Source organism: Amblyomma maculatum, chromosome 9 (genome assembly GCF_055883805.1).
Source record: "Amblyomma maculatum isolate TAMU_Amacu chromosome 9, ASM5588380v1, whole genome shotgun sequence".
Classification (NCBI taxonomy): Eukaryota; Metazoa; Arthropoda; class Arachnida; order Ixodida; family Ixodidae; genus Amblyomma; species Amblyomma maculatum.
Window position 1 is genome coordinate 6,707,991 of NC_139352.1, and position 12,427 is coordinate 6,720,417.

Sequence of the window (12,427 nt, forward strand, 5' to 3'; positions counted from 1 at the left end):
AAGAAGGAGCCCGAAACGGAAAGAAAGGCGCAATCGTGAATGAGTTGCGGCAGCAGTTGTGCAGAGAGGAGCGAGCACACACAAGCGCGGCGCCGCCAAGACTGCCTCCCACGCGAACGGGCGGCCGCACCTGGCTGCGCGGAGCTTTTCACTGCTCGTATCTCAACTCCGCAAAGGACGCGGCCGATGGGGGTTCAAGTGAGAACGCCAGCGGCACTTGCATGGCGGAAATTGATCCGTCGCTGTATGCAAAGAATGCAGGGTTGTCATTGCATGCTTGACTCGTTCATAAAGCACACAATTAATTAAGGCAGAAACGCCAAGTCCAAGTGAGACGAAAATGATGCCGAAGCGAAAACGCACACGTTTTAAACAAGCAATGACCACTGACTGACTGAACCCTGCATATGGCGGGAAGTTGAGCACAGACACGTACCAAGCTAGCATGGTAAGAGTGACGTGTCCCAACCCGAGCAAACACTGCAAGGAGTGTAATAAGCCGGGCTCCGAGTATACTGCGGGACGACCAGCGATTCGATTTGAGAGTAATTTGCTGATTTTTAGTAATTTTACTAATTTTATCAAATTTCAGGCAGTTTTTTAAAATGACGAAGGTTTTCGAATTTGAGAACACTCAGCATTTATTCCAAGCACGATGCCAAAAGCTCTGAAGCGAATCATAGTGGTCCTCAGAGAAATCTTTTGACTTGTTTGGGGATCCCGCTTGTGAGGACTTTTATGGTAAACACTACGGAAGCAAATTCAAGCAGGTTCCTAACGGTTGATTACGGGCTACTATTTCAATCATGTAATGAATTACGAGAGGTCTCTGATTCGGAAGCAAAATTAACTGCTTCCGTAATTTCTTTCGTTGAAAATTCGGTCCTCTTTTGCGTGGGATATATATTTTTTCGGTTTGTACCGTTTGCCGAGCAAGGCGCCTCAAAAGCAGTAAAAACGTTCGGCAGGCTTGGACCACGGATCCGGCGACGCGGACGAACAAAGCTGTGTGCGCAAGTATCAGCCATTTACCTTGGCGACCGGCCTAAGAACACAGCTACGCATCTTCTGTCATTTCATTTATATGCGCGGATGCGCCACACATCGTTTTAAAGGAGCTGCTTGAGAACACAGGAGGACGGAATGACACAAGCACAATGCCCCTTCTATGTTTCCAAGTAACGCTATGCGCCACACGCGCTTATGCGTTCTCACGACGCTCACTCATGCGCAGGCGCAACTTCGAGCGCTTGAACGAGTCCTGCCATCGCGGCATCTTCATATTCCGTACGTCACCGCAAGGATTCTGCACTGGTATCGGACAGGTTTAGCTTTAGTGGACAATTCTGTGGCCCTATTTGAATTCAGAGTCAAAATTGGCGACAACGTCATCTAGACGTTGCCTGTTATATAAGCCTACCAATATGGAACTTGAGTAACGGAGAAGCGACAGTCAACCATTCTTGTTTCAAGCATATTTCCCGTCGACGAGGAGCGCCAACAGGGAATCGCCACAAGACGAATGATTCAAAATTAAGACTGCGCATGCGTATGAAGTACGGAGCGATCAACTTCCGGATGTGTGGAGCCATTTTGGTTGCCGTCATGAACGCCAGTGGCTATCGCACACTTTCCTCCGAGCGAACAAAAAAAAAATATATAAACATCTACCCTCGTGTTCACTTCTCGTGCAATAAAGAAATCTGAAATTTGCTCGACGCTGTGACCAGTGAACTTTTTATGTGCGTTAAAGAAAGCAATTGGTCCGTGAAGTTGATTCCCTTTTAAAACTCAATTATTTGGTTTGGTTTTTAAGGTTTAACCTCCCAAAGCTACTCAGGCTATGAGAGGCGCCGTAGTGGAAAACTCCGGAAATTAACTCGCAGCACACGGACGCCTTCGTTTTCGCCTCCATGGAAGAGCGCCCGCCTCAGCCGTGATTTTATCCCGGATCCTTTGGGTTCATATAAAAAAAAAATTGAAAGGGCAATATCATTAATTTCTTTGAGTAGTAATTTGCGATGTAATTTAACTGCATTTGCAATATCTACCGGTAAGTAATTGGTAAACGCAATTTTACTACTCTTAAAGAATAATGTTTTTGTATATGGGTGAAACCACCGCGCATGAAAACTACGCGGCCATTCGGGGCCGAAAAGCGCGGGGCACCGTAGTCACAGCTGCCTTAGCGCGCCGCAGCTGCTCGTTCGCTCCCCTTGAAGCAGCCTTCGCCATCTGTGGCCGGCTGTAAAATTGTCACGCTCGACGCCTTCGCACCGCGCCTCGAGTTCGCGCCCGGGGTCAAGGTCTGTGCTCTCGTAAATTTCGAGGGACGACGCCTCGCGGAAGAACAGCAGCCCGCGCACGCTACTCGTGGGCTGCACCACTCGCAGGTGAACCGCAGGGAAGTTCCGGCGGCATTTGACGCACACATCTATCACGCCCTTTCCTGACCGACGCGTAACGCGGTGACGAAACTGGTCTAACCAGCGTGTCACTATCATCATTGAGGAGAGATAAGATGGCAGTGTCGCAAGGAGGAAGACCCAACTGAAATCTACAGTTCAACGAAAAAAAAAAAAGGGGGGGGGGGGGGTCAAGATTGTTCTCTAGTAAAACGTAGAAGGAATGGACGTCATGCAACAGCTTTTTTTTTTTTTTTTTTTTTCATTTAGCATGCCGAAAATTTTTAGCGTAGACATCAGCCGGCTTACCTCCTGCGCAATCGTAGTGGCTCGGGTGGGGCCAGGCGGGGTCATTGCGCATGCGCCGGAGGCATTCGATAAACTTGTATGCGCCTGCGCTAATACGTCTCCAGTAAGCTAAATTCTTCTAATACTCCCCGCTCCTGATGCGCCGCGCACTCTTGCGCCGAAATAATCTTAAGCCTGCCGTTAAAACATTTACTCCTTATAGGTATGGCAACAATATGAATCAGCTCTTTTTTTTTTTTTCCGGGTAGCCAACGACTACTTCCCGACAAGGAGTGATTTTATATAAGTTTTTAGAGGGTGAGCTCTTATTTAATAGTTCCTCAGTTTCGATCCATAATGGCTAGCACTGTGGAAAAGTGGATAGCCTGAAAACAAAAGAGAGAAAGTTGGAGGTGGTTTGTTCAAAGCACTTGCTTGATAAGCATGGGTGAAAGCGTCTCGCGAAGCTTTCATATGGGGTGTGAGCTTAGAGAGGAAAACCCTTTCCAGGCTCACGCCTGGGTAAAATTGAAGTTAGTCGTGAACAAAACCACAGGTTAACTGTCTCTGCTATAAATGACATTTGCTGCGCGCCGCCGCCTTCAACTCAACATCCATTCCAGCACAAGTCAGTCACAAAGCAAGACCAAGCCAAAATATGAGCGTGAACCCCATCCACTTGGGCAGCCGTTTTTCGACATTTCGGACTGTTCTATACATCGTTGATGCGGGCAATTAACAGCAGGGCAGAGGGCGAATCCAGCCGTCCGCACTACTGTCCTAAGTCTGAAGCCTTCATCGTCCCCACACACACATTTTGGCGGCGGCAAATGCCAATAATCTCGCGGCGCTGGTTGATGCGTTAAGCCGTTAAGCAGAGATTCAGCCAGCGAAGGGGGGGGGGGGGGGGGGGGGGGGGGGGGGGTCTGTATCAGAACACCCCAGGAAATTATTTCCTGAGCGCTGTATACCCCCTCCCCTTCATTCCCGCCTTCTTTTGCCCTTTTTTTCTTTCATACATTTTTTTTTTCAATTACCATGTAATTTGTAACTTGTAATCATGTAACTTCGAACAAATGCACATCGCATGTTTAACAATAGTAAATAACACAGTTAATACATGAATCGCTTGACTGTCACGTTCCTGTCGGTTTGATTTACTTCGACCTGCGACGTTGGCAATTTCTGAAAGTTTGATAGGCGCAGAAGGGAAAACTGGAGAAAGAGAAATCGGTAGCGAATGGCCAAAGCGTGTAGTTCTCAAGAATGATCCGTAGCCGCGACGCGTGGGCCGCACCATTTGAACCAGCACGGCCGTCCTGCGTGTGATAACCAAGCCGTGCCTGTTGATCCAAATATATTTCGTTTAAAGGGGAGATATGAATTAGAAATATTTGCGTTGAAGAAATGACTCAAGAGCTCAGTTGACATTTTCTCTGCAGTTGGTCAAGGGTACCTGATCATTAAGCGAAAGTGGTCGAAGGCTGTACAGAACGCAACAGGAGCGGAGAAAAGACAATGTCCTAGATTTTCATAGGGAGTAAGGTTCTTGGGAGAGCACAGGTCGGAACTAAGAAGGGAACGGAGTATCGGACAGATGTAACAAGGACCCTTATCCGCTTTTCGCGAGCATTCCTTATACGAAACCGAGAGCAACGAGACAAAGTCCTCTCGACATCATGAGACTGAGTATGCGACGTTCTAATGCAATAGGTTTGTGATGTATTAATAACTGGTCTTTCGAAGCACCCGTAGTTGTAGTACTGGTTGCACAGAACTAAACCTACTAAACCCTGTGACATTTTCAATCATTTTTGTCTTATCGTGAAGGATGTGTGGTTTGGCCTAATCCGCTTTTAGCCACCGAATGTCAGCAAGACAGACAAAGTGCAGAAAGTTCGTCATCCTAAGCACGATAACGTCAGCTCCGGAGGTAAGTGCAGACGATCAAGCACGATTCTGAACATAATTATAAAGACATTAATTGCATCTTGTGATGTCTTTACGAGAACGCCAGAACCTACAGCGGCAACCTCGTAAACTTGCCATTGGAGAAAAAAGGTGAGGAGAAGGAAATTTTAACGAAGCTGGGCGCTGCAGAGGCGGCAACAGCAGCAGAACGAGCTGGGAGAGCCCGCCTTCTTCTCGGAGGAGCCGGCAGCCGGCGCGGGCGCCAGTACGGCGGCGTTCGCACCTGTCGGGCCCTGCAAGCTGCTCGACGCGACGGCGCCGCCTTCTTGGGAGTCGGGCGCCGCGCTCGCGCGACGATCCGGCCGATCCGAGGGCCACTATATAGGCAGTCACGCTTCTTCATTGTTGTGAGAGGAATATAGAAAGAGCCGCAAGAAGAGAGCGGCCGTGAAGTGCGGAGCCTGTCGGCGTTTTGCTTCTGAGTGAGGAGCTCCGGCTCCCCGCCACTCTGGGTCAACTTCGCACACGTGTGATCGCTTGTCTTGGGGTGATAAAACTGATGGAAAAACTCGCTTAATAAAATGTTCACGAGAGATTCAATTAATTATAGCTACAACAGCTAGTGTAACAGGACCGAAATTGTTTGGCGTGCTTCACTTTATTGATCCCTCGAATACTAGTATGGAGAAGAGGGAAAGGAGAATACGGGAATCGGACGGCTTTAGCAACATTTCCTCAGCTTTCACTTTCCCTTTTCTATCACGCACTGATGCCGCAATGCAAAGCAATTTTCCCGAGAAGACGACAAGGTTAGGGCAGCCAAGCAGCTTTGTGTGCAAGATGTTTGATAGCGTGTGCACTTTAAACGGTACAAGGGCTCAGTGCAGGCTGTGTATGATGGTATATATCTGCATATACACTGTTTTAGCGCGCGCTCAGTCTTTCGGTTCATGTCTTAGTCCCCTGTTCTCACTTGCCTTTCTCGAGCTTGCGTCTGGCGAACTCTCAACCTCTTATGCCTGTCTCTAGACGAGAGCAAGATATGCAAAGCGCATATGCTTATTTTGTTTGTTTAGGAAGCCTCCATCGACCCGTAACAACCAGTCGGCGTTGGAGGCCACGCAAAAATGTGTGAATTGACGCCTCAAAAGCTGGCCGCTGCGCAGCGGAAAAATAGGACTGCCTCCGATGCGCAGGCAATTTAAGCGACGCGAGACGGTGGATAGGATGAAAGCGTGCAAAGCCCACCGACAAAGGGTAAGGCTTGCATATCGCACAGCTGTTCGTGCGCTGCTGTATAGCTGCTGAACCGAGTGTCTGTAGTCTCAGCCAACACAAAACAGAGATAAAGTGGAACGCTGGCCTTAGCCCTTCGGACACGGACAGTGCGCTTCCACAGTTCACTGTGGTTTGGAAAATAGGAGAACAAATTTAAGTGTACAATCGGGACTCGGGAGCAGAGCGGTGAAAGTAAACTGTTCAAAATTTTAAACACGCGAAAACTCTGGTTTGAACTTGGTGACATTTGAGAAGGAAGACCCCTGTGATGGCTTTACCTCAACAAAATTCCCAATTTGCGTGGAATGAGCGAGCCCTGCGAAATACGAACAGGAAGAAAATTGCTTGGCGCAAATCGAGCAACCCATGATTATTAAGCAACGGTAGGCGGTGGAAAGGTCAGAAAGGGCCAGACGGCAGTCGACCATTGCAACTGTACACAAAAATCACATCGCATAAGCAGCTGAACCACAGCGTGAGCCACCGAAGCATGCGCAATGTGGGGAATGAAAAGAGGTGGTCTGACAAAACAAATGTACGTCTTGAGCGTGAGAAATATTGTATTTACCAGTGCAAAGCGCCACAGTTTGGGTTGAAAGAAAAAGTAATAGTAGGCAATAATAATCGACAAAAACTGAACACCCTGACGATTTTCGGGACGGTGGTGATTGTCCCAAAGGTAGGATATGCAGCAGTTCATGACACACTATGCACACAGCTTCTTGGTGCCTCCTGCCACGTCCACGGAAGCACAAAACAATGACATATTTACTGATAACAATTTTTCAGCACCTTGGAAACAGTCTGGAATGTTTACGTGAAGAGATATATGCATACGGAAGAGTGCATTGCATACATGTGTTACAGCACAAAAGGGCGTCAGCATATATCCTGTTGCCGCTTACACAACTACAGCAATAGTTGCTCGATATCTTCATCAGCTCGATCATTTTATTTCCAACAATAAGAAGCCTGTTTACTCGCATATGCACTGCGCTGCAGAAGCAGTCTGCAGAAACGAGAAAACTGCACAATGAAATTTAGAAATGTCGATATAATTTTTTTTCTGCGTCGATACCCTGCAAACAACCAATGCATCAGGTGATGGGGCCCGTAAATAGAGAGACGAATATTATTTCCGGCGTCCGGTTCTACCTATTCCTGCCTATTTTGTAACCGGACACTCCGTGAAGGGTGCAAAATCTTAGTTATTGATGTGGAGGGTACAAATGCAGTTGAATAGCGTGGCAGGTGCGAAGTCAGAGTGAACGGCACGATTACGTAAATGAAGGGCACAAAGTGGAAGCTAGTGGCGTGAAGGGGGAGAAATAAGCAGAGTGAACAGTGGAGGGTACGCACAACGGTGGAGGGTGCGCAAACGGTGGAGGGTACGCACAACGGTGGAGGGTGCGCACAACGGCACAGTGAAATGAATGAAGGACACTATAGCTACTTATATATGGTAGAGCGAACAGCATAAAGAGTACAAACTCTGAGCGAGAAAACTGAAGGGTGCGAAGGCAGAGTGCACATTAACCGCACGGAGAGTGAATACAAATGAACAGTTTAGTTAACGAAGTGCGTCATGTGATGGGTACAAACGCAGAAATAGCTTGAAGGGTGTGTAAATGCAGAGAGAGCAACGTGAAGGATTCGATGGCAGTAGCAACGGTGCCCAATGCAATGCATAACCAGGCACAGTGAAAGGAATTGAGGACACAGAGGCGAGTAAGAAGAACACCGTGCCAGAGGGGTGTGTGAAGAGTAGACAGGGAAGCGCATGGCGCGGAGGGTACACACACAGGCAGATCTTCATGCTGAAAAGCATTAATGAAGACCAAAACAGAGTCAGCAGAATGAATACTAAAGAGGTTGAAGGATCAGCGTGAATGGTAGAATTAGGCAAATTGAGAAGGTGAAGAGTATGAAAGCAGTATGAAGGCGGAAGGGGCAAACCTCGCTTACCGGACCAATTTTCAGATGTTCGGCTGCGGGACCTGGTATAACGCCTATAGTGCAATTTGGGTGCACCCTCTACATACGGACGCGATCGTAACCAATTCGCAACTATGACATAGAGTTTTACGGGCGTACTAGTGTAGGCTTCTCTTAATGGACTAGTAATTTATTTTAACTTTTATTTTCTATGCGCTCTGACAGGGGTAATGAAAAGCTTTATGAACATAAATTTATTATTATTTATTATTACTTTCGCAGTAATTGCGAGCGGAAAGGATGGAAACTATCGATTAGGCAATCCAGCCTTCGCAAACACCTGTGAGAATCGAGCATTGACGTCACAAAGTCCACTAACGCAAACGGCTAAAAAAGTAAGACGTCAAGCCTGTCGAACTCCGAATAGACTTTTTCAACGCCTCGCCTGGGGAGAATACGGTTGGAAAGTGCAAGTTAATTGTTAAAAGTCCAAATGTTTCGGCGATCGTGAACATCGATCATGTTTTATTCTGCTTTGCGTTTTACAGGTTTACTTATATATCTGCATTTAAATACTAACTCTGCGCAACAGAGCAGAGTAACCATTGTGCAAGTAAAATTAAATTTGCACATATGAGCATCACACACACACACACACACACACACACACACACACACACACACACACACACACACACACACACACACACACACACACACACACACACACACACACACACACACACACACACACACACACACACACACACGCGCGCACGCACGCACGCACGCACACACACACACACGCACACACACACACACACACACACACACACACACACACGCACGCACGCACGCACGCACACACACACACACGCACGCACGCACGCACGCACGCGCGCACGCGCGCGCGCGGGCACGCTTACACGACAGCTGGGGGCGCGATGTCGCGCTTTAGTGCGCAGTGCAGTACTAGAGGCGCCATCTGTTGCGAAGCCACGGCACAGAGTTCTCTGTTACTCTGGCTGCCTCTCTCCAAGTTATCCTGTGTAGCTGGAGCCCAGAAAGTAGAGCAATTGCCGCGGAAGCGCGCGAGAAAAGGCGAGCTGTTGTTGCCAGATTTGGCACAACGTCGCAAGAGCGTCGTCTTCTAGCCGAACCGTCGTGCATTCAAAACCACGGGAACGTACACAACACCCGTGCAACAACTATCTGCTTTGTAGTTTGCCACAGATGAAAAGCGAATGAGGTTAACAGACGGCTTCGCCGCATGCCCTCGTTTGCACAATACAGCGATAACATTATGTTCTTTCCAAGCGATGGTTAACTTAGTCTATATATTTTACTTTAAACAATAACAGCTTGCCAGATCAGGAAAAGCTTCGAGCATTTTCCAAATGAAGCATTTTGTACACCAAAACTGGACTGCATACTGCTTATAGCTACATGCCCATTCTTCATTTTAGATTCCTCTTATCGCATCGCCCGCCGTACGTTACAACTTGATGTGTAACTCGGATAAATGCCGTTCATGCTAAATAAAGAGCACTGGTAAAAAGCGACCACTACTTCCAAGGAGGTGTAGTCCCTCCTCCTCAATCCACTACCACTTATTGAAAAATTTCACATAGAAAAACCGTGCCGAACTCAACTATTCCGACGAGGAAAGACAGGAAGTACACAGTTTAAGTGTGCTCGCTGTCAAAACATGCATGACAGAAAGAAGGTCGAATGAACGTTATTTTCCCCAGTGAAGCTTTTTGGAGCAGTTTACGTCAGGTAGCGAAGCACTGGAAGTAGTAGGCGAATATGACTACTTAGGACAGATAGCAACCGCAGATCCGGACCATGAAAGGGAAAGTGAATAAGACTGGGATGGAGAGCATTTGGCAAGCACTCGCAGATTATGACTAACAGCTTACCGGTATCGCTCAAGAGGAAAGTATACAACAGTTGCATCTTACCTGTACTTACCCATGGGGCTGAAACGTGGAGGCTAACAAAAAGGGTTCTACTTGAGGACAACGCAGAGGGCTATAGAAAGAAGAATGGCAGGGGTAGCGTTAAGAGATAGGAAACGTGCAGAGTGGGTCAGAGAAATAACTCAATTCACTGACATTATATAGTGGAAATCAATAAGAAGAAATGGGCATGGGCAGGACATGTAGTGCGAAGAGAGGGTAACCGATGGTCACTTAGGTTAACAAACTGGATTTCAAGGGAAGGAAAGCGTAGCAGGGGACAGCAGATAGGTGGGCGGATGAGGTTCAGAAGTTCGCAGGGGTCAAGGGGATGCTGCTAGCACAGGACCGAATTAATTGGAGGAATATGGGAGAGGTCTTGGCCCTGCAGTGAGTATAGTCACTGCCACTGCCGCTGCCGCTGCCGCTGCCGCTGCCGCCGCTGCCGCTGCCGCTGCCGCTGCTGCTGCTGCCGCTGCTGCGCTGCTGCTGCTGCTGCTGCTGCTGCTGCTGCTGCTGCTGCTGCTGCTGCTGCTGCTGCTGCTGCTGCTGCTGCTGCTGCTGCTGCTGCTGCTGCTGCTGCTGCTGCTGCTGCTGCTGCTGCTGCTGCTGCTGCTGCTGCTGCTGCTGCTGCTGCTGCTGCTGCTGCTGCTGCTGCTGCTGCTGCTGCTGCTGCTGCTGCTGCTGCTGCTGCTGCTGCTGCTGCTGCTGCTGCTGCTGCTGCTGCTGCTGCTGCTGCTGCTGCTGCTGCTGCTGCTGCTGCTGCTGCTGCTGCTGCTGCTGCTGCTGCTGCTGCTGCTGCTGCTGCTGCTGCTGCTGCTGCTGCTGCTGCTGCTGCTGCTGCTGCTGCTGCTGCTGCTGCTGCTGCTGCTGCTGCTGCTGCTGCTGCTGCTGCTGCTGCTGCTGCTGCTGCTGCTGCTGCTGCTGCTGCTGCTGCTGCTGCTGCTGCTGCTGCTGCTGCTGCTGCTGCTGCTGCTGCTGCTGCTGCTGCTGCTGCTGCTGCTGCTGCTGCTGCTGCTGCTGCTGCTGCTGCTGCTGCTGCTGCTGCTGCTGCTGCTGCTGCTGCTGCTGCTGCTGCTGCTGCTGCTGCTGCTGCTGCTGCTGCTGCTGCTGCTGCTGCTGCTGCTGCTGCTGCTGCTGCTGCTGCTGCTGCTGCTGCTGCTGCTGCTGCTGCTGCTGCTGCTGCTGCTGCTGCTGCTGCTGCTGCTGCTGCTGCTGCTGCTGCTGCTGCTGCTGCTGCTGCTGCTGCTGCTGCTGCTGCTGCTGCTGCTGCTGCTGCTGCTGCTGCTGCTGCTGCTGCTGCTGCTGCTGCTGCTGCTGCTGCTGCTGCTGCTGCTGCTGCTGCTGCTGCTGCTGCTGCTGCTGCTGCTGCTGCTGCTGCTGCTGCTGCTGCTGCTGCTGCTGCTGCTGCTGCTGCTGCTGCTGCTGCTGCTGCTGCTGCTGCTGCTGCTGCTGCTGCTGCTGCTGCTGCTGCTGCTGCTGCTGCTGCTGCTGCTGCTGCTGCTGCTGCTGCTGCTGCTGCTGCTGCTGCTGCTGCTGCTGCTGCTGCTGCTGCTGCTGCTGCTGCTGCTGCTGCTGCTGCTGCTGCTGCTGCTGCTGCTGCTGCTGCTGCTGCTGCTGCTGCTGCTGCTGCTGCTGCTGCTGCTGCTGCTGCTGCTGCTGCTGCTGCTGCTGCTGCTGCTGCTGCTGCTGCTGCTGCTGCTGCTGCTGCTGCTGCTGCTGCTGCTGCTGCTGCTGCTGCTGCTGCTGCTGCTGCTGCTGCTGCTGCTGCTGCTGCTGCTGCTGCTGCTGCTGCTGCTGCTGCTGCTGCTGCTGCTGCTGCTGCTGCTGCTGCTGCTGCTGCTGCTGCTGCTGCTGCTGCTGCTGCTGCTGCTGCTGCTGCTGCTGCTGCTGCTGCTGCTGCTGCTGCTGCTGCTGCTGCTGCTGCTGCTGCTGCTGCTGCTGCTGCTGCTGCTGCTGCTGCTGCTGCTGCTGCTGCTGCTGCTGCTGCTGCTGCTGCTGCTGCTGCTGCTGCTGCTGCTGCTGCTGCTGCTGCTGCTGCTGCTGCTGCTGCTGCTGCTGCTGCTGCTGCTGCTGCTGCTGCTGCTGCTGCTGCTGCTGCTGCTGCTGCTGCTGCTGCTGCTGCTGCTGCTGCTGCTGCTGCTGCTGCTGCTGCTGCTGCTGCTGCTGCTGCTGCTGCTGCTGCTGCTGCTGCTGCTGCTGCTGCTGCTGCTGCTGCTGCTGCTGCTGCTGCTGCTGCTGCTGCTGCTGCTGCTGCTGCTGCTGCTGCTGCTGCTGCTGCTGCTGCTGCTGCTGCTGCTGCTGCTGCTGCTGCTGCTGCTGCTGCTGCTGCTGCTGCTGCTGCTGCTGCTGCTGCTGCTGCTGCTGCTGCTGCTGCTGCTGCTGCTGCTGCTGCTGCTGCTGCTGCTGCTGCTGCTGCTGCTGCTGCTGCTGCTGCTGCTGCTGCTGCTGCTGCTGCTGCTGCTGCTGCTGCTGCTGCTGCTGCTGCTGCTGCTGCTGCTGCTGCTGCTGCTGCTGCTGCTGCTGCTGCTGCTGCTGCTGCTGCTGCTGCTGCTGCTGCTGCTGCTGCTGCTGCTGCTGCTGCTGCTGCTGCTGCTGCTGCTGCTGCTGCTGCTGCTGCTGCTGCTGCTGCTGCTGCTGCTGCTGCTG

At 51.2% G+C, this 12,427-nt stretch overlaps 1 protein-coding gene across 1 annotated transcript; it reads right to left on the reverse strand.

Moving 5' to 3' along the window:
* Positions 1 to 7,694: 7,694 nt before the first annotated feature.
* On the reverse strand, positions 7,695 to 11,880 carry LOC146178179 (uncharacterized; the record flags this gene model as incomplete). Its single annotated transcript, XM_084579644.1, has 3 exons — positions 7,695 to 7,699; positions 11,295 to 11,373; positions 11,821 to 11,880. Coding segments are annotated over 3 exons (144 nt in total), but the record flags the coding sequence as incomplete, so codon positions are not given.
* Positions 11,881 to 12,427: the final 547 nt, after the last annotated feature.